This window comes from Momordica charantia, assembly GCF_013281855.1.
Source record: "Momordica charantia cultivar OHB3-1 chromosome 6 unlocalized genomic scaffold, Mcharantia_2.0 BLBB01000006.1, whole genome shotgun sequence".
NCBI lineage: Eukaryota > Viridiplantae > Streptophyta > Magnoliopsida > Cucurbitales > Cucurbitaceae > Momordica > Momordica charantia.
Window position 1 is genome coordinate 3,875,204 of NW_028275164.1, and position 27,971 is coordinate 3,903,174.

The following is a 27,971-nucleotide window of genomic DNA, read 5'->3' on the forward strand; positions in this document are numbered from 1 at the left end:
CATCGGGATCGCATTTAATTTAATAGATATTTTATGAAGAAAAGAATTGTATTTAAAATATTAATTTGGCTATAATGAATTGAAGTTGTTGAGCGGCCGGGTTTAGAAAGTAGGACAAAATTTTGGTGGCGGAGGATGGAAGATGAACAAATAAATAAAACAAAAATTTCTACTCTGTTTCGTCTGCTAGTCAACATTCAATCTATCTGGTAAATGCTCATTAAGGAAGACGAAGAGGATAAGATGGCAGCATAATCTCAAAACGCAGCCAAAAGAGAGATGTCGGTCCTCTCATCTTCTCTCTGCACTTCGCGCCCTCATTTCTCACATCGTCCTTCTTCCTGTTCTTCGTCGTCATCTTGCTCCATTTCTTGGCTCTCATTTTCATCTTCCAACTCTTTCTCTTTCCTTAGAATCCAATTCTCTGTTCCTGCAACCTCTTGTTTTCTTGGTCGCCCGTCGATCAGAGTCTCAAATGTTTGCACCCACCAACAGACGATCCCAGTCGACAAATCTAAGTTGAGGGTCTCAGAAGGTACCTCCGAGGCTGAGCTCTGGGCTGCTGCTTGTCTCCGTGTTCGCACCTTCAATAAGTTCCGCCCCAATTCATATGGCATCGAGGTGAGTCATCTCAATGTGTTAGAATTTATCGAAATCTTTTGGAAGCTGCGTGCGAGTTATGGGTTTAGGATTTGAATGTATGAAAAATTTGCCTATGCTTGTATTTGTTTAAGGTTTATCTAAGTGTTTGGGGAATTTGGAAGTTTGAATCAAATTCTCAATTCGGTATTTTACTTTACATTATCATTATCCACAACTTCAGTAATCATATTATTTGTCATATTTAGATGTTCTGTGATGTGGGAACGAAGGGAAGAATCCTGAGGTCTCAAATTTTTAGTTAACCGTCTCTTTCTTAATTCCCGAATTACAAATGCCGTTCACCTTGAAAACATCTTTGAGTGTACTTTTGCATGCTTCTAAGTTCCATCAGTAGTCGATCCAATTATGTTGAGTATATAGATTGATGGAATTTAATGGAGAGAACACTCGTGGATTCTTGTGGTAGAAGGGAATCCTAGGCCGTCCTACGTAAGCTTCCATTTTGAATCCGTCGCCTTCGCATGTATGATTTCTTGCTCTCTTTATGCTGTACTGATGCCGTTTCTTTTTTGTCAAGTCCCATTAGGATCATAAGAAGTACTTGGCGGAGCATGAATATGAAGCAATTAAAGAACGTACTGCTGGAAAAAGGGTTGGTTTCAAAAGAGTATCTTGCATAAATGCTACTCTTCCATTAGCCGAAATATCAACCTTAGCTGATGATTTATGTGCAACATGTAAGGTCTGTTTATTTCTTTATTGTTTCAATATGAATGGTATGTTGTGGACTGCATTCCTAGATTATTTTAGGAATTTTAAACCTTGAAGTTTCGATTAGTTTAGTTTGTTATGATATTTGAAAGATCAGAGATTAGATAAAATTATAATTTGGTTTGAATTCTAACAAACCTATAAATTCACAAGTTCGTATATATGAAAAATGGGGTTGTGAAGGATATATGAAAAATTGAAGAGGTTGTTTGAAGAAATAGACACCATTTCCAAAAACACAAATTAGGTCTTTTCTTCCTTGGTTTAAAATGAAAAATAGAAAGCTGATATTGCAGGAAGCAAAAGCAAGGCACGTGCGTTAATGAGGCTGCCTCGCCTCACATGAGGTTGAATTGCCTCTGGGGCACTAGGCATGTTAAGATAGTGTATGCATCCGCAACAATGTCGTTTGACAATATTATGCCTACCCAAGTTATGAAAAAAGAACAAAATGTTGTGGGCTTACCAAAAAGCATATTCAGAACATGAGAAAAGAATTAAACAGATTCAAACAGAATTTATTGGCTATATCATCATGTAGATGCAGGTTCAAATGCCAAAAAGTTATAACGTTGACTGTAATGCACTAGCCGGGCTTTTTCCTTTCTTGCTGGTGTTGATTTTGAGTTGAAGCTGATTGTGCAACCTTATATGGCTCCTCTCTAGGCTTAGACCATATTAGTTATACATTGTTCTACTTTGTTCTGATTTATAATTTTATCATCCTTTTCTATTTTAGTTTTCTGATAATGGGGAAGACCGAATTGTGGTTGGGACACTTGACCTTAATCAATGTATGAGGCTTCCAGACGAAATAACAGGAATGAAACCTGAGGTAAATGATTGATTTCTTTATTTCTATAATTTCTTAAGTATGTGTTTCACCCTTCTGATAATAAATCATGAACATGTTTTATTATTATTTATTAAAATCAGTGTCGACATTTGGCTCAATTTCTGTTTAACCTGGAAAATATGGTCTTGAAATATCGACTATCAGCTTCTTAACCAAGAACAAAAATTTATGAGCTATTGATTTTTGAGACCTGAATTTGATAGTCTCCATGTGTTTTCCACGATTCAGATCATTGAAAAGTATGGTATTATTTAATATAATAGTGACTACTGACTAGAGAGGAGCAATACTTCAGCCTACCCAGAATTCTAGATCTGGAAATATCAGGATCCATTACTTGTCTCCTGCTTATTTTCTCCATCGAGTGAGGGTGTGCTGTCTGAGGTTGTTAATTTTAACACGAGTGGTGAGATTTGGGAAACATTCAAAAGGACCTTTGCAATGCGGTGCAAAGCTAAGGCCATGCAATACAAGAGGCTCCCTCAAATTCAAAATAAAGGGAATCACTCCATGAAGAAATATTTTAATAAGATGAAGAGTTATGCTGATTTGCTAGCCTCATTTGGTCACATCATGTTGGAAGATAACATTGTAAAGCGTGTATTAACTAGTCTTTTACCTGATCTAATTCATTCATGACATTTATCACCTCAAAAACCAAGTCTTTAACCATCCGAAAGGCAAGTACCCTCCTTGCATATGAGAGCCGAATGCAGCCAAATTCTGAACGCTGATGGATCTCAACCTTCTGATAACCATTCGTGACCTATCTAGGTCAGCCAAAGAAAAACAGTGGAACGTGTGCTGTCAAGGAGGAAACCAGAACTCAAATAGAGTAGGAGAGAATGAAATGGTAAAAAAAGTTGGAAATTTCTGGTCAAGGGATTCTAAATTACAATGCTAGATCTACGGCAAGTGTTGACATAATGTACGCAAACGTTACTTCCACTTTGATAAGTTGTTTAAATGGAGTTCCAACTAATAGTCAAGTTAGGTGGTGTGAATAGCCCTCCTCAGGTTATTGCATCTAATATCTCTGCTGATTCGCCTAATGATGGCTGTTGCTTTCCTGATTCAGCTGTATACAATATGTGGCTAGTGAATTGGGAAGCTTAACAATAGGCTCAGAGTACTCCGGGTCATCAAGCAAACTGCAAGTTAGTGATGGGTCATCAAGCAAACTGCAAGTTAGTGATGGGGAAGGTCGCTGAATTTCTTATACTAGTTCATCCCTCTTTACTTCTCCTACCTGTTACACACCATTTACGATGTCTAAGATGCTGCTGAGATTCATCATCCTGCAATTCCCTCAAAGTAATCCGTCTCCTTCTGCTTTGTTTGACAAGTGTCTCGAGAATTCTTCATGTGATGAAACTCCAAGGATTAGGCCAACCTTCCTTTTCCAAGAATTGCTATGCAGAGTTGTATTGGTACTTCCACCAGCAGTAACATGTTGAACTTTTGCTCAGTCTGTCAACTTGACAAAAGTCATAAACTTCCTTTCCTTTCCCCGACGCTATTGCAGAATGTACCAAGCCTTTACATTTGATTTAATCAGACCTATGTGGTACGGTCCCATTCATTCTTGGAATGGATATAAATACTGTATGTCCTTTCTTGATGGATGCTCTCGCCATATGTACTTTCTTTAGACCAAATTTAAACACCTCGTGTCTTTATTAATTCAATTATACAAAACTTCTCTTGGGCAAGAAGATCAAACTTCTACAATCTTATTTAGGGGAGAATTCCACCCTTTGACATTCTTTCTTTGTGAAATTGGAATCACTTGTAGTCTTGTAGATGATCTTGCCCTCACACCTTCAAACAAAATGCCATATGGTTGAACTTGGCCTCACACTTCTAGCGCAATATCATCAGTCTACTCTACTTTGTTGTCATGATGCTTTCTCTACAGCAACTTTGCTAATAAACAGATTACCGACCAAGGTTCTTTTCGGCAAGACTCAAGGCCTCACACTTTGTTGGTAGTACAGAGGAAATCAAAGAGAACGAGAGAGTTAAAGAGAGAAGAATATTCTGGAAAGGCTATGTTCAACTTGCATTCCAACTCTGCTATTTACACATATGATTGGATTTCTCCTCTCTAAATAGAACTACTGCCTGGAGTCCGCTGGATTATCCATAATTCTGAGGTTGCCTCTTACAGGCTATCTTCCGTTCTACTTGGTCACTGGGAAGGGGTGTTCTTTTTTTTTTTTTAAATAGAAAAAAAGAAAAACTGTCGTAGCTGTGGATTTGGTTTTCTCCACCTTTCTTTTGAAGTCCTTCATTCATTTGAAAGTTGTTTCTTATCTTTTAAAAAGAGAGGTAAAAATTAAAAAAAAAAAACAACACAGAACATACACATGAATATTTATCCTTGCTGTTCTGCCTGATCTGCAATGCTTTAACAAGTAAGGTTTACCTTCAATATGATTATATCCTGGTTTCCATTCTGTCTGTGTAAATGAAAATTGGAGATGTTCCCTACATCAGCTCTATAATTCATACCTCATCTCCAAATACAATAGTGAATTATATATTTCATGATAACGGGTATCCAAAATACTTTTCATACAGGGAATTGGTGCTGATTTCGCAAGGGCATACCTGAGTAATGTATGTGTTGCCAAGGAACTGCACAGGAATGGGTTGGGTTATGCACTTGTTGCAAAGGCAAAGACAATTGCAGAAGATTGGGGTAATGATTTTGAGACCCTTATGCTTAGCCGATTAAATTCATGTCAAAAAGGAAGAATGGTGGTAATCTTGATGAATGATTCGCATCTCCATTGTTATGGCTTTTACTTTAGAATGTGATGTCAGTGTTTATGGATTGAACCTTACTGTTAGCAACTGTGTGGATAATTTGTGCTGCAACGTTTTAATGTTTTAGGCATCAGTGACCTATACGTTCATGTAGCTTTCGACAACGAACCTGCGAAGAACCTCTACTTGAAGAGTGGCTTTGTCTATGAAAGTGATGAACCCGCTTGGCAAGCCAGGTTTCTAGATCGACCGCGCAGGATTCTTCTGTGGACTGCTCTATCAGAACTTCTTCTCTGATATTGCACTCTACTTAGTTTCACTCTTAATTTTACTGTGCATTTTTTTCTCTCTTTCCGGTTCACAGATCATTTTGTTTCCCGTTTACTAAAGAATCCATTCATTGTAAAATTATATGAATATGTACTCCATCTCCATAATTTTTTCAAATACACCCTGCAAAACTCAGGGATGAAAATATCGATCGGTAATGTAGAAAAAATCACGGATATCACAGAAATTTGATTAAGTCAAACTATCATTTTAGGTATATACATCATTTCACATACACATTAAACAAATGAACAAGATTTTGATTAATTCATAGATAAATAAATGACAACAGTTCGTATCACCATTTTAACAATAAGGTGTATTTTTTAGGTGACAGAATGATTAATATGTTATCGATAAATCAATTAAAAAGGTAATGAAGGAGAGGTTGAGACAGATTTTTAATAGAATTTATGTATGAATTTTTAACCATAAATTCTTAGCCTAACTCAAAAAAACTAATGGTGAAACGTTTTAAAATGAGAAAAACTAATAATATAGGTTGGTAGCAAGTAGATTCGAAGAGTGTCATTCAACAATAATATATATTTTTAATCAAAAGGTGTGAATTGAATCCACCGTACTAACTTATTGTACTAAAATAAAATAGATTTGAAAAAATATTAATTGCGTATAGAGAAATATCCGCAATTTCAACAATATTAAAGATATATCATCGACTCTCATCCTATTATTGTTGTCAAATCCATGATTTTGTCAATATATCGCTAATATTTCAGTTAATATCGGCGATAGTTTCATCCCCGAGAAAAGTTGGAGTGACTTCTCTCTATGTTGAGAAGCAATCTCTCTTCAAATTTCCTCTTGCAAGCTATCTTCCTGATTTGAATGCAAAGGCACCAGTCGAGTCAAATTCGATCGTTAAGATGGTATATAAATATAATAACAAAGGTTGAGCCTTGAGGCATGGGAATGTACAGCTCGAAACCACTAATATTCTCACAAAATTTGCAATCTTGTTGTTACCCCAAAAATTGGAAATTGCTAACCGCTAAGATTATAGTTTTTTGTTGGCCAAGACATACAAAACCACCGAAGATTGAAGATCGCGGTCCACCTTGAAGTGAGCGTGGAAGAATCTCCTATCCTGTATTCCACACAACACAAAGTTTAGTTTCCGACAACAGGAACCATGATGATTAATGATTAGCAAATACAATACAACACATCGAACCTCCTTGAAATAATGTGACATCAGAAAGTCCTTGAGTAGTCTCTCTTCTGAATCAAACAGTACAATGTGACTTGGGACAGACCAATTTTTAGCAAATTCCGTTGCAAAATCAAGCGGGTTCGTCAAGAAACGGTCTGACTCGACTGGGATTCCTTTCTCTTCGCTGTAAGATAAATAGCCAGCATCACAAATGAACAACAATAACTAGAAGTACAAGGGAAAGAGTACTGTAATTTGTCGAGTTTACACACCTTGGTGTGCAGTCCAGAAACCGCATTGGTAAATTTTGGTGCAGAGTGGAATAGTAAGGCGTTGAATGACAGGGCATCAAAAAGAGGATGCTTTTGACTTTCTCATTCACAGCTTTCCGAGCCAGATGATTCATGACATCCTCTGTTCCTCTCTGCATACCATGTCTGCTGGTTAGATATCAAACAGAAGAAACAAAATGGCAGCCAACTTTGTATATTTGTTTTACTGATTGGCCAATATAGATACCTGATGAACCAAACTCATGTATAAACCCATTGGGATATTTGTAGCTAGCAAAAATATTATGGTCAACTTCATTTTGATAGGGCGTTTGGAGTGGACGTCTCCCGTTTTTTTCCTTCTACCATTTGGAGAAGCGGGATATCTGAGGGCGGCTAATGAATAGCCAGAGAACATCAATGTTATTGGAAGAATGGGCAGAACAAACCTGTACATAGTAAATAACAAACACATTACTTCAAACTAATGCCAAACCGATTTAGGTCGGGATTTTCATTGAGCGAAACAAGCTTCCCTTGAAAGAGATACCTGAATTCTTTATGACCTAGTAGACTGTGAAGTCCCAGAACCCAGATGATAAGACCTGTAAGTTTCCAATTTCTCGAGGTGATGATGCCAGAAATGGAAAATGGAACGAAACTGAAGAGCATGGCAGTAAAACCCTGGGTGAAGTACCAGTGCCACTTGTGAGTTCCATAAAAGTCTCCACCAGAGGAGAGAACATTGAACTTTAGAAAATTCAGAGGTACTAAGATCCAGAAGCCATACATTAATCTATCCAACAAACATGTAATCCCAAGCACCAACGTCCTGAAATAACAAGTTAGAGGGATAAGAGAGATGGAAACACTATGAAATCTTAGAGAGGTTAATAAAATAAGTGCGAGAATCTCCTCAATATACCACGGGGTGCAATTTTAACTATTTGACCCAAAATAAGACACGGTCTATCCAGATAAACAATGGGGACTAATGATCTTTTTATCAAATGAGGAAACAGATAAACAAAGGGGCAGCCCATAAAAGAAAATCGCAATACACCATTCATATTAAATTAGGAACCGACTCTTCATATAATCTGTATGCTTACAATCTCGCAAAAAATGCATCCTCTAAACCACAATCTCATAATTAATAAGAAATTCAATCCTATTGTTAAATAATATCTCTGTCATATTGGTTTTTACATCACTAATTAAAAAAATGAAGTTCAAATAAAACTATCATAAAGATGGGAAAAAAGCCAAACCTATTCAAGAAACCAAGAACAATAAGTAAAACATGCTATAACATATAGGAGGATATGGGACACATACCCAATAGGAGCAGCCTCTAAGAAGATAAATCTTAGTCGATCATGTGCCGTACACAGCTCGAGGAGACCAACATAGAGCCAAGTAATCGCACTTGTTGGGCGAACAGCACATGATAACGCTGCCATAAACAAAGCCAACTTCCTTGAAACCTTGGAAAATTTGGTGGGAGCAATTCTTATACAAGGCCAATAATACAAGCTGACAAGTGTAAGAACAGTCTCTAAGCTGTTTGATAGAGTTCGATTGAAGCAGAAGAACATAAACCAGTTTGTGAGTTGGGAAAACAGCTGGAATAGAGTTAAGTATATCATGTTTAAAAACCACAACACATTTCTTTCCTTTTTTCATTAAGAAGATATGATTGGATGAAAGTTCCAAGATGGAAAGAGAGAAACTGAAGATTATATACATGCCAATCGCCAACAGAAGGATACTGCCCATTTTGCAACGTAATCCCCAAAGAGGACACTGGAGAGTTTGTACAAGTAAAAATCACCAATAGCTGAGAATATGGACTGCATCAGCCTCGGAGCTTTCATCTATGAAGCATAGTGAAGAGAGTATAAAATCAAATTAAGGGAAAGACCAATAACAAAGAAACTCCATCAAAAGATCGATGTCATTTCACTTGCAACAATGTAAAACTAATTTCTGGAGATGTGTTATGGAATTGAATAAAGTCGATCTCTCAAAATCTAAGCCCACCTGATCAAATATAATAGTCAAGGATTTCACAATTCAATTTGCCAGAGGCAATATAAAAGTTTCAGTAGTTTAAGTATGCAGTTTAACATTTTACCATGAACAATGGAGTATCAAGGCCGAGTAGAGCCAGAACTTTGTAAAGAAAAGCAAACAACAAAGGATGCAAGTAGCTACGAATTCCCCTCTTCCATTCCCACGTCAGATGGCCATACCTGCGAAATGGAAACCCACAATTGAATTACATGAAGTGTTCTACAGCTTCCAAAAGCTAATTCACCAATAAATTATAGCCATGAAACCAGGAAAAAGAAGTGGAAAGAGTAAGAACAGAGAGAAATAGCAATGAAAATGGCAAGGAGAAAAATGACAGGGAAGCGATTGGACCAAGAGAAAGGTTACCCAAAGGCGATGCCGTGGGCAACTTCTAGGGCTTGCCAGTGTTCATCTGGGTTGAAATAAGTCTGCAATAAAAGCGCATTTGCAATTCGAAATGCCAAGCAGAACACAAACACCTTGTTCGGCAAAGAGAAAAGACCATGCTTTTGAGAATTGGGTTTCTCGGAACCAAGAAATTCTGGTGAGTCTTCGATTCTGTCTGATTTTGATTCTGCAGCTGAAGACCTGGGTCTCTTCTGAATCATTCTCGAAACCGAAATTTTCAGACTTTGAGACGCAAATCTGAACCGGAGATGGTTCGCGTGGGATGATAACTGATAATCAGCGGCGGCTGATGACTAGTTTATTTTTCCAGCTTTCGGTCCTGTCCTCTATGTCGCCGGAGTGATTCTTTTCTTTTTATTCGTCACTTCATGAACTGAACATTTTGCCCAGACAAATTGGATTTGAGGAAAACAAAGTTGGAATTATTCCTTCAATTTCTTGAAATATTTTTCCAGCATTCGAGTTCCTCATAATTTCTTACAGATATATAATTTTCTTTCAGAATCAAAAATTCAATCTCAAAGTAGTAATCGTCATATCTATTTGAACTTTGGTTCTCTTTGAGAAATGGTTTGAGTTGGAAGGTCGTATTTGAATATGCCAATAATAAGTTTAGATGTATGAATATGTTAAACTTCATTGTGAAAATATTTAATTTGATAAAATATTTTATCTATCATTTAATTTTTAACATAAAAATTTTACTAATTTGTATTAAATATATTCATTTTATTTTTATGTAGTCTATTATAATTTTTTATTTTATTTCATACCACAATTCAAATTCCCTTTATTTAAGAAATTCAAATGGAAGATATGTTGATGGCCTGATTCAGATATCCTATATTCAAGATATCTTCAAATTCTCTTCAGATTCAGATAATCAGATTTCTTAAATGTATCAGGATTCGACTCTTATAAATAGGGAAGTAAACCAAAGCTAATGCGAATATGACGGAATTCCAGGAGGCCAAATTTCTGCATCAACACTATGAGATTGAAATATTCCGCTTTTTGTATAATATGAACTAATTAGCTATGTTTAGGTTATTGTTAATTGATAGTATTTTGAATGTGAAGAAAATATCTTGCAGTAATAATATTTATTTCAAGTTATTATGAGTGCATAATCCATTGATTAATTCTTGTAATCATAATATTTATTTCAAATTATCATGAGTACATAATACATTGATTGATTTTAGAATTAAGTAATTGCTAATTAAAAACAAACTTTAATGGATTAAGTTAAATTCAATAGGTCCATATTACTGGTAGCGTATGTTAGAAATGAAGGAATTATTTGTGATCGACAAAATATGGACAATAAAAACGGTTATATACCAAGGCAAATGAGCTAATTTCATATACACAGGTGACAAAAGGGAAGAATTTTCATATAATATAAGATGAAAATATGTACTAATTTACACCATATAATTTGATCACAAATATTGAATTAGGGAAACATAGCGTAGTACATGAAACAATATCATAACACCGATACAAAAAGTTCATAATCTTGTGAAAGAATGAGCAGAAAGCAAAAGCATTTGATTTATGGCAGTTACCCATATCTTGTATTTATGATAATCATCAGCCATGTCTAGTTTAAATGTGCCTTTATTTGTCGTCAAAACAATCAGATAACATGTATGAATATCTTCGTCGTCATTGTCATCTTCTTCTTCATTTTCATCTTTGTATAACTCAATATACATATCTAACACGACACCTGCATAGATATGAACTAATTATCCAACTTCGTAGTTCAAATTCATATTTTACTATGAGGAGTATAACAAGAAGTTTTTGGAGTGAAAATGACTTACTTTCTTGTTTAGTCTTCAACATATTAAGCTTCCTAACCTTAAGAATGACCTGCAAACTCAATATAATTTTTTTAAAACAATAGTGTCTTTACTCTAGGATTATCAAAGCAGACATAAAATTATTTCACAAGATTAGAATCAAACCTTGGTGTCGCTATTTTGGATGATGGAGATTGATCTCTTCTTGTACTTTCCTATTTCAGTAATTAAAAAAAAAAAGAAAGAAAGAAATTAGTGTATGATTTAAAAAAAACAAATAAGGATTAGAACAATGTTTTTTCCCTCTAATTTGAAAGATGTGTCTTACCATTTGGTGACTCAAGTTTGAGAATGAGACCTTTAGCAAGGGTGGATTTTGATTTTTCAAGGTTAAAATCAATCTCATGGTTGTCTTCTATAGGTAGCACGGATGAAACTCCAGTCGACCTGTTTTTATATTCAGATCTAGCTTTAAGCGTGGCCGCACCTTTTAAGGCTGCAAAAAGAGATAACAAAACATCTCAATTAGTCAACAAATAAAAGAAGTCGTGAGTTTGAATTTACGCATATTATCTTATAAAAAACATTTCAATAAGAAGAAATGGATTTGGGACTGATGGGCTGTTGGACCCAAATGTAGAACAAGAGGACAAGATATTATATGTACATGTTGCTGCAGCAGCGGTGAGGGTGAGAATGTCGGTGGCAGTGGCAGTGGCCATGGCTGAGGCAATGACAGTGGTGAGCTGTTCCCTTTTGGCGCCCATTGCTTGGGCCACTTGGGCGCACTGTGCGGCGACCAAGGCGGCGGCGGAAGCCACGGCGGCGTCCCTCCCGCACGCACCTGAGTTGTCATGATCTTTTGATGGTGAGGTGTCGGCTGCTGCAATGGCGGCAAGTGCAGCTGCCACGCCAGCCACCGAAATAGCCGCGTGGATTTCTGCCCTCTGAACCCTCTCTTCGTCTTTTCGCTTCTGTCTTATCTCCTTTATCCATTTCTTGATCGAGAAGTTCTTGAATGGCACAATCTTCCAATCAAACTGCAAACCACCGCTCAATTCAAATTTCAACAGCTTCCTAGCTCACATTATAAAACATTTTTAAAAAATGAACCACCATGTCACCGATTATAGGATGTTTTCTTTTAAAAATAATGCTTATTTTCAAATTTTATTTGTGAAATAATACTAGTTTATAACGTATTAAACGTATAATGTGTTAGTTTCAACTTATATGACGTTTTTTAAATTCTTCCACTATTTGATGTGACATCCACCATTTCCAACATTTGATTGTCTCTTTAAAAGTATGTGACACTTTGTTCTATATTTAATATATTAATAAATAATTTATCAATTATACAAAAATAGTATATCTTTTATTTTTTAATACCTGTGAGTGTACGGATCAGTTTTGTACGGTTTGAACCTATTCCCTCTGAATTATTCCTAGCTCATTTGATATATCATTTTGTCTATGTATAAGAATACTATGCTAGGACCTATTACAATTGTTCTAAAATCTAACAGTTTAGAAATATTATAAACTGTCGCCCCAATATGTCTAGTTTTCCACTATTGGATGCATATGAGAGAAAAAGTAAAATATATATGTATGTGTTAAATTATTAAGAAGCATGCAATTTTTCAAGCTATATCCACCATTATTATGGGATATTCCTACTTTGACAATCATGTTCAATAATTTCCTATAGACAGAATGTTAAAAGAATTAAGATTAAAAGTGTAATTTAACTATAGATCTTGGTCGTTAAAAATATCGTTACTTTTTTGTCCATATCATAATTTATTAGTTAACGTTCACACTAATACTTCTCCCATTAGTTGGGACCTATATTTTTCATGAAGTAAGGTTAAAAAACATTTTTAGTCCATGTATTTTCACCAAATTAACAATTTAATCATTGAATTTTAGTTGGTAACGATTTAGTCCTCGTATTTTCAAATTGGTAACAATTTAGTCCTTAAATTTTAATAGGTAACAATTTAGTCATTGTAATTTAAATTGGTAACGATTTAGTCCTTATCGTGAATTTTTTTTTTTGTTTAAACTGTTGCTTTAGGAAAAATACAGGGACTAAAACGTTACCAACTGAAGTTCACTAGCGAAAGTATTGAGACCAAATGTGTTTTTTAAGCTTAATTTAATCATTATATTAACAAAAATAAAAAGTCATGAACCACAGGGATCAAAACTATAATTGAGATAGATAATTGAGCTGAGTCGTACGTCCATTACCAAACTTACCCATTTCTTTCGGAAATAACCACTGTAGTTCAGCTCCGGATGCATTGCTTGTTGCATCCATATAAACGACTGAAAAAAAATGTCACAATTATTAAATAAGGTTAAAATATTGTCTTTATAGGTTACCTTTCAATAAATATTTATGTTAGGTTTAACGTCGTGTTGAAATCATGATATAAAAATGAGATTAAAAATAGAACTACCGAATCAAAATGTTCCCCTTTTAAAAATACATGGATCAAAATGAACCTATTCTAAAAGTAAATATATTAAAATAAACAAGACCAAAATTGAAATTACAAGAAAAAACAACATTTTTAAGTAAAATTAACAGGCATTAGTTTGAAGTGATGACAAAGATTAATGGGTAATTATACCTTCATATCATTTGATTTCCATGGTGGAATGGGCTTGACATGATCTTCAGCTTCCATCTTTACGGTTTTCTCCAGTCTCTGCATACACTCAAAATCAGCCTCTAAAACCAGAACTAAAAAACAAGAAAATGGGTTAATTGTTAAGGAAATTTTGTTAAATAATCCAAGAAGTATACTCACCGGAAAAGGATCGAGCTCTTTGACTGGGGTGTGGCTGTCTAAGAGAACGAGGGGCTTGTGATCTTGCAGCTCAGGGTGGATGGTTTGAACTGCAAAATTGCACCATGCTTGTGAAAGCACGTCCATTGTCTCAGGATGTGCTGCAGAAGGACTACTACTCAAATTCCATTTCCCTTCCATTGAGAACAAAATATGCAAGTTTACTAGGTGATCTTGGCCTCTTGGAAAACAGCTTCAAATATTTATAAACACTCTATTTAACTGCACCTCTCCCATCTATCTAAAATAGTAAACAAATATCATACCACGTAAAAAAGAGGGCTGCAAATTAAACTAGAAAAAATCTAACAATGAAAAGTCATATTCACTGACCATAGCTTCTTGTGTCTGAAAAAAAGTTACTAGGCATTGGAAGAGTTGGATGGATGAGGAGATTTGACAGTTGGAAAGGGTGTGTTTGGACATATTATATACTATTATAATGTCAATGAACAAGCTGAGGGCCTACTTTTTTTCTTTTTTGTTATTGGATTTGAATTATATATAAGATTTCATTTAATTTAATTTCCATGGGATGGAGAGAGAGAGAGAGAAACACATGCCAACCACTGAAGAAGCATATATGCAAAGGCTTGTGGGATAAAACCATATATAAAGATAATATACACAATGGGGCCTTTCTCTTTAGATTCTTTAAATGTAAACCATAAGCTCTAGCTAAGCATCGAAAAAATACTCGGGAAGAGCTGTCCAAGGGCCACCACTTAACAACTCTCTATACCCCCAACAGTCAACCAAGAAAAAAAAGGCATAATTATAACCAAAGCATGCTTCTAGGGACAATATATATCTTGATAAAAAGGAAAGGCAGACATGTATGATTGATGTGTGGAAATTTTTCTTTGCTTTTTCAAAAAGGTGGAAATTAAATGGCATCATTGAACAAGCTTTCATTAGAGTAATATAATTACATGACATCCTCATTTAAGCACTTTTAGTTTGTATGATTTGAACTCTCAGCTTTCTAAATTGGAAGGAATTATGAAAAGGCTTCTCATGTTTAAAGGTAGCTTTTTGAGAGATATTTATTTTTTAATTATGCTTTTAAGGGCTATTTTTCATTCAGCTTTTTGCTGTTAATGCCTTAAAGGTGTCTGTCATCATTTTGTTCATGTGATCAAACTCTCATGCCTAGATGTAGCTCATAGGTTAAAATTAAAGTCACTTTAACTAATTTAATTAGGCTGTGAATAAGGACCATGCATCATTATGATAAATATATTTTTAATTGACAATTGAGTCAATTAGTATGTTAAAGTTGGGTTAGATAAAGATTCCCTCGAATTCATTAAGTTTTCTTAATAGTTGTATGGTAGAAAAAGAAGTTCAAACTCTCACTTGCAACACAAAATCTATCATAGGGTTTATCCATATGGAATGCGAATGCGCTTGTCCATACCCTCGCCAGTAGAACTTCATCACCAGGTCTATTTGAGAGATTATCTACTAGTAAGTTACTAGTAAGTTAAAAGTTGATAAAATAAAATTAGAGATTTATAACAAAAATTCGAGCATATTAGGTCGGATTTTAAATTCCTACCTTTATTATGTTGTTGTACTAAAAAGCTTTATAATTTGTACTGAAAAATTAATTAATAAAAAGCAATATTTGTAATTCAAGTACATAAATCAATAAATTATAACTGTTAATAATTGATATGCTTAATGGTTGGACATGGTTATTATTTTTGCAATTATTTAACTTTTTTAACTACTTAATATTCTCTCACTTGAAAGTTGAAACACCCACCTTTCTTTTCTTTTCCTCTCATCTCGTACAAACTGTCACGTGTGAACATATATTTTCACTATTTCCTTCTCAAATTTTCTTCAGTTTTTTTTTTTAAATTATTAAGCTAATATATGTGGTGCTGTAAAATCATATAAAATACTAAAATAGTATAGTTTGCTCACAATAATAGAGACATTTTCACACTCTTCTGGCTCTATTCTATTTCAGCTTTCTATGAAGTGATATCATGGTAAGGTTGTTTAATTTAATGAATTTTATAAGGATAATATGATGTCTGAAATGATGCGTTTGAGAATGGAATATCGCTTTTTAGTTCTAAATCAGAATCTTCAATATTGGCTGTAAATATAACCAAGCAAGAGTAAAATAATGCAGAAATAGAAACTGAAAAGGTGTTTAAATATGATAATTAAAATTGCTATACACTTCAATTAATGATCATTACTATAGTTATGAATTTTATAAATTGATGATTATTAAAAATAAATTTTACAAAATTAAAATCAATTTAGTAAGTAATGCACTTTTTAACATATAGTATTATAATGACACTTTTTAAATATTATTTTTATAAAAATACATATCTATATATTTTTTTACAAATAAAATTATTAATAAATATGTTCCATCATTATTATTATTTTTAGTTCAACAAGTATAAAATTTGAACTTTCTAAGTAAATAATATCTTGATCACTTGACTATGCTCATGATGGCACACGAAACAGAGATAGGCCGCCTAATATTAGGAAGGATTATTACAGATATTTTGATGTATTTTATATTAGACAAGATAGCAATAATAAAAATGAAATACTCATCCTGCATCTTTTTAAACAATAATATTTAACAACCATACAAATTTGAAAACAATGACTCAAATGGACTCAATAATGTATTTATGATGATCTAAGTAATAATTAATTTATTTTATGACCAGTTCGAGTTACTGGGCACATATCTTCGATTAGACAGTTGTAGTTCGAATTCTCGCTCCCAGTTCCACTTATTTTAAGTTAAATTCTTGATTTTTCTTCGACACAAACCTTAAATTGTTTCTCATTCTTCTAGATTAAAATAACATATTTTGCACTCTGATCAATTGTGAATTTATCCCTTAATATATCAACTTGCAACCCATACAGTTGTTATTGATAAATATATTTAAGTTAAGATAGATAATCGAACCTTCTGTGTCAACTTTCATGCTATTTATTTATTTTAAAGGATAATGTAATATAAACTAAATTAAAGGGAAAGTCCAAAATTGGAACATGTGTTAGACAGAGGCCCATTTCATAGAGAATCATGGGCTATGGGGCTTTGTAAATGACCCATTAAATTATGAAGGGTCCATCATGACATTTGTCCCTTTTGGACATGAAAATAGTTGCTTGTGACCCAACCCTATGGAATTTAATTAGCTTTCATTTATAAATTAAAACGATAGGAAATGAAAAATAAAAAAAAGGAAAATAATGATAGGAAATGAGAAATATAGTTTTTCTATTCTCATTGTTTTATATTAATATAACAAGTCAAAATGGTCGAAACTTTAGAGTTAATTGACATATATCTCAAATTAAGAGATTGTGAGTTCGAATGATTTTAACTTTTATTTATTAAAATGGTTGGTTTGTAAGCAGATAATTAAATTTTATTTTTATTAATAAAAACATTGTTTTCCAGATGCAAAAAGTTCATACTATATGGTGAACATGGTCGCCCCCCACCATACAAGTATTCATTTTAATTGAAATTATTTATAGTTCTCCCCCAAAATGACACATGCTTTATGCTACTAGCCTAACTTCTATAGAACAATATATATATCGTCCTACTTCTATAATTTAATTTTATCGTCTACTTTATTAATTTTTCAAATCCGTGCAATTGAAAAGAAAATGAAACATATAAAATAATGTTTCGGATCACAAAAGAAAAGTCTTAGAAAATAATATTAAGATTTAGATACCATTTAATCTATATCCATGTACTTTTAAAATGACCATACTTTCGGTTTTTGTGTAAATATCTTAGTCTTGTATTTTCAAAATGTCAATTTTGGTTCATATATTTTTATAAGGATTGTTTTGATCTCTTCATTTTATTTTTAATCTCAGTTTTTCCAATCATAATTTTAGTTCAATATCAGCCTCCATAACTTTTTTAAAAATGTAACAATAAATTTGTATTAAAAGACTTTTATGATTATAAAATTTATGTTAAAACTTTGCAAATAAGGCCACAATTGTCACATTATAAAAGTGAAGAGACTAAAATATAAATAAAATTTGAGAGGTCAGAGATCAAAGTAGGCATTTTGAAAGCCAAACCGAGCATAGCTTAAATTGTTAGGTATGACCAAAAGGTCACGAGTTCGAACCCCACCCCCACATGTTGTACTAAATTAGTATCGTTTTTTAAGTATAACATGTGAGAGCAGAAATTTAAACTTACCCTGTTTTACCTGCATACAGATGCATTGAGTTATACTCAAATTAAATTTAAATTATTACTTAAATCACGGATACTAAAACTACTTTTGAATCTTGAAAATACATAAACTTAACAAAAACTTAAAAATATGGGAACGAAAATAATATTGAAACTTAATATTAATTTCTGTATTGTATTTACCTAAATCAGGAAATATAGAAATAGAAAAGGAAAACGACAGCTGGCACGCAAAGTAACGAACGGAGCGAAATAAATTTAAAAGTGAACAAATATAATTGGAGCGGCAAGAGGTGGGCCCACTAAGGCTTATACAATAAAAAAGAGTATAATTAGCGACATTCATGGACTAATTAATTTGTTTTGTCAGCGTGCCCAAACGTATCTAGCCACCTTCATTTTTTAATTTAATCACATCCAATTAATACCACACGATATCTTCCTCCTAAATCTTGTTTTGTTGGATATCTAAATTAATTTATCCATCCCCATTCTAAAATCAACATGCTGCTTTATAATTATTTTTCTATGGACACCTATTTATTTAGCAAGAGTCATCTATATTCATATTACATTATTTAATTAAAAAGATAGGTTAACTAATCCGTCACATTCTTTGACTAATCTTTCACGATTCTATGTAATGGACTAATACACACCCCAAGTCTTACCACATATTTAATTTTGTTTTAACTTAAATATATAGAAGCTAATTAAGTTTGGCATCCCTCAAATTAGGCCTTTTATCTCTAACAGATATGTTACAAGAAAACTCGCTTTCTCGCGAGAATTATTTGACGATTAATGTTGCAAGGAGCGCCTCAACAAAACGAAAGTAGAAAAATGTCACAATTCTTCCGCATAAATTTCTAACTTATCATAAATTCCCTATCAAATAACTGCCTTCGACTTTGTTTGTTATGAAGTCCTTCTATGTGTCAAATAAAATCTTATAACTAAAGAGTTTTTAATACGCTTTTCGCATGGATATTATTGGAGGTATATGATTCTTTACATGATCTCTATAGAAATTAAAGAATCTAATTTCCTTCCCTTAATTTGTTTGCCTTAACCATATCAGCCCTACTTAACATTATACCAACTTACTTTACTTCTGAACTCTATTCAAAAGCTAACATATCAATATAGATGTTCGTATTCATGATCATCCCAAAAAAAATAATATATATATATATATATATATATTATATTTATTTACATCTGTACATCATTTACGAAACTCATAGGTAACTTTTTCCATTTTCTTTTTTTCTTGTGTACATCTTCCAAAGATTTATGGTTTAATATGAACATCTATTATAAAACTTAAAAAAAAAAAACTTAGTTAGTGGATCTCTTTATAGGTTACTCAAACTAATTGCATTAAGTAATAAAAGTATTACATCTTTTAAACTTTATGAAAAAAGAAATAAAAACTTGATTGATTGATTTTTATTTATTTTAATACAAAAAAGAAATGTGTAGATGAGGAATTGAACTTCCCCTCCAAAAAAAAGTAGAGCAAAATGTCTTAGCCAGAAAAATAAATGAAATGAATTCCCATCCCCGTACACACCATATTACCTTAAATTCGCAGTTGTAATATAATCATTATATATAACTTCACTCAAGCTAGAAAGAAAAAAAGTAGAGTATAAATTTATTACTGCTTAATCACAAGAGAGAAGGATACCACATGTTCATGTTGTTTGAAATCCAGGAGCTTCCAAACAAAAACCCATTTCAATTTAAACTCAACATAACATGTGGTGGTAGAAGGAAACTTTTGAGAGAGATTTGTGTATTGTATTATGCGACATATATATAACAAGGAATTGAAATACAAAACGGTCACGAGGCAGCACTAATAAATCACAGTACACACACTTGACACTATTCCAAAACTCCAAATTAAACCAATTTTAATGCTTGATTCGGAATTATGAATTATCCAATTTCCCACTTACCATTTTCACCCAAATAAAAATGGAGATAAATAATTAATAATTCATATAATTAGTTTTATATTATATATACATCGATCAATATATAAGCTCAGCAATGTTTTGAAAACTATGACTACATTAACTTAAATTAAATTATATATGTGCAAAAAGGCCTTGATTTTCTCCACATCCCATTCATCATATACGATCGAATGCTGGGCAGAAAAGAAAAAGAAAAAGAAAAAGAAAGGGGGGGGGGGGAGATATTTAATTCCCTTATTCATGATCATGGATTGATGGCTTGTAAGCAGTTGCAAGGCACCGCATTACATCAACCTGAGCTTGGAGAGCCGATATGTAATCTAGGGTTTCTTCAATCAGCGAAATCTCGTCCATAAATTCACCCCCCGGCACCAGCCCTCTTAAAATTTTTGTTCTTTTCTCCACCAATCTCCTCGCAACCGACTCCGCCGCCGCTGGCTTCCGGCTGCATGATGTTTTCCGCCGCCATACACGGCGGCTTCTTTTCAAGATCTTTTTCGAGCCACTTTGCAGCTTGTTCTTGGCCTTCTGGCAGTACACGCTCCGCCCGACCGCGCCGGCGATGACCGCTCGGCTCCACCGCGTGGCGCAGTCTCTAGAGGAGGCCAACGCTATGTCTGCCGATAACTTGATGGCCTTTTTTCTCTCGGAGACCGTCATGGAGCCACAACCGTTATTGCTTAATATTTGGAGACCCATCATCCATTTCTTGAGGAATTCTCTCCTCAGTGTGCTCGGATTACACATTTTGCTATATTGAAAATAAACAACACAGAAATTAAAAAGGGCACATTTATGTATAACATAATGGGTGCATGGAATAATAGTAATGAACATACCTTAGAATTAAGTGGTTTAACGAGGGAGGAGATAAAATGATATGAAAAGTAGTGTGAAATTGAGAAGGGGGCAGAAAGAAGAAGAAGATTTAGAGATCCAAGAGAGTTTTAGAGAGAGAGAAGGTAGCATGAGAAGGAGAAGAATGTGCAGAAAAGAAACCAATTTATGTGGTTAAAGGAGGGGCAATGGTGGGCCATTTAGAGAGAGACACAGCACATGCGAGCACATGGAGTCATTGTCCCACCACCAAACCCTAAAGGGTATATATCAAATTTTAAAAAGTGACAAAAAAACTAACAACAACAACAAATCAAAGGAAAACAAGAGTGTGTGAGATTAACTAAAGGGAGGTGGCACCATTAGCCAAGCCTCATTTAATTCTCTCATTAATACTTTTTTCTCTCTTCTTAATTCCTTCACTCACAATACTCATGCCAGTCGTTTTTTCTTTTCAATATTATCTACCATATGAGTGGATTAAGGACATTCTCTTCTTTTTCAATTTAGCTCATCTAAATCCATTTGGTAATACGTTAATAATTAGCATCCGTGATTGACCTACTCAACTGTGTATCGATCGAAAGGTAGGGAGGCACAATCCTCAACCAAGGGACTCAGAGACAACTTTCTAATATCTCGAACATTTTTCCCTTTTAGTTAGTCATCTTAACATTGTGGCGGCACGGGAACCACTAAATAAATAGTGGTAGTTTTCATCTCACTACTGGCATGTGCGATATGAGTGCATCCAAGCGCAAAAAGGGCAGCTCGCCCTACCAAAGTACCAAAGATTTTCGGGGCTTACACCCCCACTTAAAAAAGGTTTATACGACAACGAGTGGGTGCATAAGCCCTTTAAGTTAATTCAAAATTTCATTTATTAAGTTTTTGAGTTGATTAATGATTGAAATCATGTTTAAGATGATATTAGGGTATGAGGTCCTATATTGTTACTTTTGAATTTATTAATAGTAGTTTAATCATGTTTAAGAAAATCCGCCCTTGTACTATAGACCAATATATCATCTCTTAGCTCTAACTAAAATTAAGAAACCCATAATAAAAAAGAAAGGTAAAGCATATAGTTTAGTTAAATGTGTAGGTGATGATATAATGAGCAAAAAAGCAAAGAGAGAGTGATAAAAAGGAACCGAAAGGGGCTGTAAGTGGGGATAATTAGCTACAAAGTAGAAACAAGGAAGCTTAAGTGGCGGAATTAAGCTTCGTCAAAGTGAAGGTTGTTGTGGCACTGTTTGGAAGTTGGGATGACGATATCACAGAATACCAACACAAGTTGTCACCAAAACTGTCAAAATCAGTGCATATACGAAAATATATAATAATAATAATAATAAAACTTCCATTTTTCTCCACAACATATGGAGGCAACGCACACGCAACCATAAGAGCAAAATAACAGGATTCAATAAATAATAATAATAATAATAAGGGGAAAGAAGTTCAATATTTTTGCTGCTAAAACTGGTCTTTTCCACTCATTCATTTTGGTTACTTCTGTTTTGGCAATTCCAAAAGCTAAATTGAACTTTCTATGTATTAATTATTCCATCCAACTCACCCTTCTCATAAATCAAAGGTGAGTGAGTGAGTATAAACAAAAAGTAATATATATATGTTTGCTCAAATTATCATGCTAATTGGCTACCCAATTAATCAATACACTTTATTTAAGACTTAGCTGATGAGGTTTTGTTTTTAAAAATTAAGATTCTCTACTATAGTTTTTTTAAAGAAATTAAAGTTCAATTCAAATCAAAATGATCATGGAGAGAAAAAGAAGTTGGCACTTGGGCTATGACACGCTTCAAAAATATCTATGGAAACTTAATGAGAGACTTTGATATATAGATAAGAAAATATCATCATCATTCATTTCACCACTTTAGATTTTGGCCACCTTTTTCTTCTATCCACAAAGTTCTTTCTTTTTTATGTTTGACTAGAAAGCTTTTACCGCGGTTAACTGCGGTAAAAATCACCTCTCAAAGTCAAATCAATCACAAATTAATTAAAGAGAGATCAAGAACCCCACATGAGCTTTAATTGAGCCTCTAAATTAAAAAGTAAGTAAAAGGCAACTCAACAAACACATGTATGTGAAGATTGAATTTTCGGTTATATAATTAATGCATAATCTTTGAGGGTTAAGGCAGAGGAGTGAAGGAAAGCAAGTCAACCCATGCTCTTCCAAAATATGTATATCATATATATATATATATATATAATTTGGATAACATATGAAAAAATGTAACACTGTAGAGAGAGAAATAAGAGGGAGAGGGAGAGAAAAAGGGGTTTGGCAGGATCCGGAAAACATGCAAATAGGGCAATGGGTCCTACGAGAAGAGAAATTCTAGGGCATGGGGAGGGCTTTTAATTTGCTTTGGCCAAGAGCAAAAAAAGGGTGAAGGAGGGAAATGTGATCCTCCACATGGACTCCACATGGATGTTTTAAAAGCATAGCATTGCCTTTGTTCTGCGTCTCTCTCTCTTAATATGTGAAACAAATAACTACGTAACATAAAATGAAAAACATTCGCCACCGTTAAAAGAGAGAAATACAAAAACAAATATATTTTAAAAAAAAATAAAAAATTTGTCAAATTTTCAACGGCAGTGAAGATAAAATTTGGTATCCACAAGAAAGGAGCCAAGTATTTTTCTTTCGAAACCAACCCTTTTCTTTTTTTATTTTTCATAATTAATTTCTATTCTTTAGCATTTATCTGGAAATCCAATTCTCGAGTGGGTCATGGGTCGTACAGAGGTGATTTGGTTGAATTTTCATGCAGGGAAATGGGAAATAATCCCAAAAACAGGTGCACGTGCTTCCCAATTCTTACCCCTCACTCCTGGCTAAACCAAACCCTACAATCCTCTCAATATTAATGAACTTTCATTAATACGTAGCTATTCAAGTAACTTTTTTTTCATTAGTTTTTTAATAAAGTAAAAATAAAGCGTACACTACAGACATTTAAATTCTAGTTTTCTAGATTAGAGACTATAAATTAACTAACTCTACTATTTGAGCTGTCATTAGCGTAGACTCTTGAGAATTTAGAGATACATGATATTTTCTATAGAGCAATATATAAATAATCTAATGTCATGATAATAAGTTCTATGTAAGATGAGTAAAATAGTTTTCATTGTTCAAATTTGAACAAATTATAATATTTATATATGTGAATAACTATTGTATATAATTTTCACTTTATGGGACAGTAAATGAAAAAGGTATAAATAGGAAGAATAATTCAATTTAAAAAGATTGTAGAGCGATGAGTGGTATCAAATAATACCTGGTAATCATTATTAAACAGTTGGTTTTGAACTTAATTAATATTATAAGAGGTTTAGAGGTAAATTAAGAATTTCTCTATAATTCAACAGTAATTGACATATATCTCCAATCACAATCCTCCACCCCACATCTTGTACTAAAAACAAATCTTTTTTTTTGATAACCAATTACTATTTAATGCATATTTAAAATATAGCTTTAATTTTTAATTTATATCATAAATTTAATGATTTAAAACTACAAAACTACAGTAACAATGGTTACAACCATACTGTATAGTTTATTCTCAAACTATGGACATTCGCATATATTTTTATATAGCATGTAGTAATCTTATTGATATAATTTAGATAGATCCAACAGCACCCGCATGATAACAGTACAACAACTTGCAATATTTTCCTTTTCAAGCAGCTACCCTAGACTCCACCAATCTCTATGCATTTTCCACCGCCTTAATTATTTTTTTAATTAATACTTAAACATCATATAAATTAAACCATTTCAGGATATTAAAAATTGATTTAATGTTCATCCAAAATAATTGACCTTATTAATAACGAAAAAAAAAATTATATTCCATTTAGTGATTATGTATGTATTTATAGATGCATACGTGTCTTAAAATGTAAGTTCATCTCACTGGGACAACTTTTTAAGAAATAATTGAAATATTTAAATTGAGTAGAGTAAATAATTATAAAATTTAGAAAAGGAAAAAAGAAGTAGAAGGTAATGGCAGCCCGTGATTTGCGGCTCTACTTTAATAGAGTTGGTGTCAGTACTCGTACTCGAAGCCTGAATTTCTGACACCCAAACACAACCCATTGGTCTATATCACCATGTATAATGCCACCCACAAAAACTTATTTTGTCTTCGATTTTTTATTTTTTTAAATACCTACTTTGTCTTCTTCGGACAATAAAATAGTATTTATCAATAAAATTTTAAAAATCTAGTTAAAATTTTAGGAAGATTTGTTGGGGAGGTAAACAACGTGTTTGATGTTTCATCATCGGTAAAGAATTCTCGATGTGAAAATATAGAGATAAAAGACTGATCTTTGAATAGGAAAAATACTGAATCTCTAGTATCCCAAATGAATTGGTTTATTCGAAAAAAGCTTTATTCTTTGGAAGATTTATCTCGTATCTGGTACTACACGATTCCACCCTCCAAGAACTCTACATTATTCTCTCGAAGCTCATCCTTTCTCAAAAAAAAATTTTAAAATTTTATTATATTATTATTTTTAAAATTGGACTAAAAATTCAAATATGTTTGCTAGAGATAAAAAAAATTTACTTATGAAATTGTAAAACGAAATACACATAATTTTTTAAGACAAAAAATAAAAACCGAAATGGTTATTGTTATTCCATTGACCCAAGTCATGACTTGAGTTGAAGTTTTTAATTGAGCTGGAGCCGAAGCTGTACCATCCTTCATAGGCTCTTCACGAGCTGTACCCTTTGTATTGCTTTGTCAGTAAAGTTTGTTACAAAGGAGTTTTTTGGGGATTTTGAATGAAATGTAATTCTTTCTCAAATATAAGAGAAAGTGGGGGTGGGCTTCTGGATTATTCTTTTCATTCTTCTTCTCCACGGAACAGAGAGCTACTGAGGGTTTTTTTCTTTCTCAATTTCTGTTGAGGGCTTGATTCTTTCTGATTGTAAGAGCTCGATTAAATGTTGAGATGCTAATGAAACTGGTGACACATCTTGCACATACCAATTTGGTCGAATCACTTTAAATTTTTGTGTGTATTATTTCCTTCCCTCACTATTTATTATTATCGTGTTTTAGTTCAATAATTCTGGAATATAATTGTGTTGACAAGAGGATTCTTGGCAAAATTTTCGTAACAGTTATTGAATGACATTTTAATAATTGACTTGAAAAGGGTGTTTGTGATATAATTTATGGAAAAATAAGTAAGTTTCTATTTGGTTTATAAGGTTTCAAAATGAAGACTTTTGATCCTGAGGTTTTTAGTTGATATCTATTTGGTCATTTCAAATAGACAATTTTAATCCTTACTCCAATATTGTGGTGTGATTAATTAAGATTTATTATTTATTATAAATAAATACTTATTTTACTGGGACTAAAAATATATTTTTCTATAATTTATATAAAATCCAACAATGTGGTGCATGTGATTAATTAAGATTAAAATCCAACCATTAAACCAAAGTTTGAATAACTTTGAGAGCAATGAAAATACATAACATGCGTTAAGCCTTTGCCCAACTTTTAGAGACTTTTATAACTCTACTGTTGAAATTGAGTTGAGTCATCTCAAAATAAATCGATAATGAGAAAAATAGTTCAACTAGAATAATCATAACTAGTCTTTTAAAATTATTAATAAAATTTCTATAATTCATTAATTAGAGCTAAATTTTAACTTCTGACCTCTCATTAATAGTTTAATGTTATTTTTTTTTTGTGATGTATATTAACTTTTCACCATGTATAAAAGTACGTACTTGATTAAGTGGATCACTTATTAAATTTAGATGTTTTATCTACATCAAATTGAACCATATATTCAATAGGTGATGTAATTCATAACGAAATTTAATTCAATCACTTTGTTTGTTTGTATATTTTTTTCATTTTTACGTCCCAGTTTCGAGTATATTCTTGTCATTTTGTGTTTGTTAGTATTTGTTTTAGATGAATTTGGCCCCCTTTTTTTTCTTTAATGGGTATATCTTCACTCTCCCACTTTTAACTATATGAAATGTCTATTAGTCTATCAATTATATCATGCGATATATAAGAGGCAAAAAAGTATACATAGAAATTTGAAAAGGAGTGCGGATTTAAAAAAAAAAATTGTTGTATTTGCATATTCATACTCGTGTTGTTATATCATGATAATGTGAGTTGTTACCGATTAAAATTTTCCGAAATCTAAAGTAGGGTATGAATTCCAGATTATCAATTAATTAGTTCGTCCTAGAATAAAGTTTGTTGGAGGGAAAATACAAAAAGGCACATGGACCAATCAAGTCAGTTCGGTATCTTCAGATTCGTCCCTGAAATCCAATGGAGAAAACCAACCTACTATTGAGGTCGAGCTGAAGATAGGTCGAGCTGAAGACTACAAAGTCAATTGGAGAACTAACTAAGTTCTCTCCAACCTGAGGACTCCAACTTCATGTCCGACAATCGACATAGGTCTGAAAGTCCCTAACAGCCGGTCAGAGCGGTTCCAAAAGCCTTGTCTCCCCCTTCTCCCAAACTGCCTACCTATAAAATGAACACTTTGCCGCTTCATTGAGGTACCGTAATTCTGCTCCATTGGTCCAAAAACGACGTACTTGAGCTCGCGCCGATACTGACTTAAACATTGGAACGTTTGTTTCATTTTCGAAAGTCTTGAACTCGCACCTTATAGCTCGACCAGTTACCACCTAACCGACTTCGATAGCACGACAGAATTTTGTTTGAGCTTGGATTATAGAAAAACAGTACTCATTATATCATTCATTTGACTTCAACATTCAATTTGACAGAATTCAAATAAACTAATTTCACGGGTGTGCATCTACTTTTTCTTTTCCCTTCTTTGTACGAGTATTGAAGTGGCTTTATAGAAGTAATTGAAGAAGGATCCAAAATTGTGTACATTCCA

General features: G+C 33.2%; 4 protein-coding genes across 6 annotated transcripts; 1 reads left to right on the top strand and 3 right to left on the bottom strand.

Annotated features, from left to right (window-relative positions):
* Positions 1-135: 135 nt before the first annotated feature.
* LOC111007009 (Acyl-CoA N-acyltransferases (NAT) superfamily protein) lies at positions 136-5,481 on the top strand. The gene is made up of 5 exons (XM_022279142.2): positions 136-621; positions 1,190-1,345; positions 2,114-2,209; positions 4,814-4,934; positions 5,130-5,481. The coding sequence occupies exons 1-5, from the start codon at positions 280-282 to the stop codon at positions 5,297-5,299; spliced, it is 885 nt and encodes a 294-aa protein (XP_022134834.1). The 5' UTR covers positions 136-279; the 3' UTR covers positions 5,300-5,481.
* Positions 5,482-6,196: 715 nt separating this feature from the next.
* Positions 6,197-9,822, bottom strand: LOC111007416 (Alg9-like mannosyltransferase family). 2 transcript variants are annotated; one of them, XM_022279772.2, is made up of 9 exons: positions 9,221-9,822; positions 8,916-9,033; positions 8,551-8,655; positions 8,117-8,403; positions 7,329-7,610; positions 7,026-7,227; positions 6,779-6,930; positions 6,528-6,690; positions 6,197-6,440 (listed from the first exon to the last, which is right to left on the bottom strand). In XM_022279772.2, the coding sequence occupies exons 1-9, from the start codon at positions 9,460-9,462 to the stop codon at positions 6,351-6,353; spliced, it is 1,641 nt and encodes a 546-aa protein (XP_022135464.1). In that variant the 5' UTR covers positions 9,463-9,822; the 3' UTR covers positions 6,197-6,350. The 2 variants fall into 2 exon arrangements, with proteins under 2 accessions (XP_022135464.1, XP_087980866.1); XM_088124740.1 differs by having other exon boundaries at positions 8,117-8,234; positions 8,526-8,655.
* An 816-nt stretch (positions 9,823-10,638) lies between these two features.
* Positions 10,639-14,462, bottom strand: LOC111006919 (auxin canalization protein (DUF828)). Of its 2 annotated transcripts, none has more exons than XM_022279023.2 (9): positions 14,271-14,462; positions 13,899-14,071; positions 13,719-13,796; positions 13,342-13,410; positions 11,741-12,113; positions 11,402-11,569; positions 11,239-11,288; positions 11,095-11,143; positions 10,639-10,997 (listed from the first exon to the last, which is right to left on the bottom strand). In XM_022279023.2, the coding sequence occupies exons 1-9, from the start codon at positions 14,305-14,307 to the stop codon at positions 10,777-10,779; spliced, it is 1,218 nt and encodes a 405-aa protein (XP_022134715.1). In that variant the 5' UTR covers positions 14,308-14,462; the 3' UTR covers positions 10,639-10,776. The 2 variants fall into 2 exon arrangements, with proteins under 2 accessions (XP_022134715.1, XP_022134716.1); XM_022279024.2 differs by having other exon boundaries at positions 13,899-14,178; positions 14,271-14,459.
* A 5,699-nt stretch (positions 14,463-20,161) lies between these two features.
* Positions 20,162-21,136, bottom strand: P1R1 (transcription factor). The gene is made up of 2 exons (XM_022279633.2): positions 20,996-21,136; positions 20,162-20,907 (listed from the first exon to the last, which is right to left on the bottom strand). Exon 2 carries the CDS (start codon positions 20,901-20,903, stop codon positions 20,391-20,393), a length of 513 nt encoding a protein of 170 aa, XP_022135325.1. The 5' UTR covers positions 20,904-20,907; positions 20,996-21,136; the 3' UTR covers positions 20,162-20,390.
* Positions 21,137-27,971: the final 6,835 nt, after the last annotated feature.

What these genes read in the sequence shown, in the direction of transcription:
- LOC111007009 (XM_022279142.2), top strand. Translation starts at nt 280, where the DNA reads ATGTCGGTCCTCTCATCTTCTCTCTGCACTTCGCGCCCTCATTTCTCA. An exon ending in ATTTATGTGCAACATGTAAG is followed by an intron (nt 1,346 to 2,113) that starts GTCTGTTTATTT and finishes TTTCTATTTTAG; the next exon opens with TTTTCTGATAATGGGGAAGA. An exon ending in GACAATTGCAGAAGATTGGG is followed by an intron (nt 4,935 to 5,129) that starts GTAATGATTTTG and finishes TTAATGTTTTAG; the next exon opens with GCATCAGTGACCTATACGTT.
- LOC111007416 (XM_022279772.2), bottom strand. Translation starts at nt 9,462, where the DNA reads ATGATTCAGAAGAGACCCAGGTCTTCAGCTGCAGAATCAAAATCAGAC. An exon ending in TTAGAGGCTGCTCCTATTGG is followed by an intron (nt 7,611 to 8,116) that starts GTATGTGTCCCA and finishes TTGTTATTTCAG; the next exon opens with GACGTTGGTGCTTGGGATTA. An exon ending in ACATGAGTTTGGTTCATCAG is followed by an intron (nt 6,931 to 7,025) that starts GTATCTATATTG and finishes CATGGTATGCAG; the next exon opens with AGAGGAACAGAGGATGTCAT.
- LOC111006919 (XM_022279023.2), bottom strand. Translation starts at nt 14,307, where the DNA reads ATGCCTAGTAACTTTTTTTCAGACACAAGAAGCTATG. An exon ending in CACCGCTGCTGCAGCAACAT is followed by an intron (nt 11,570 to 11,740) that starts GTACATATAATA and finishes CTCTTTTTGCAG; the next exon opens with CCTTAAAAGGTGCGGCCACG. An exon ending in TCCAAAATAGCGACACCAAG is followed by an intron (nt 11,144 to 11,238) that starts GTTTGATTCTAA and finishes TTGAGTTTGCAG; the next exon opens with GTCATTCTTAAGGTTAGGAA.
- P1R1 (XM_022279633.2), bottom strand. Translation starts at nt 20,903, where the DNA reads ATGTGTAATCCGAGCACACTGAGGAGAGAATTCCTCAAGAAATGGATG.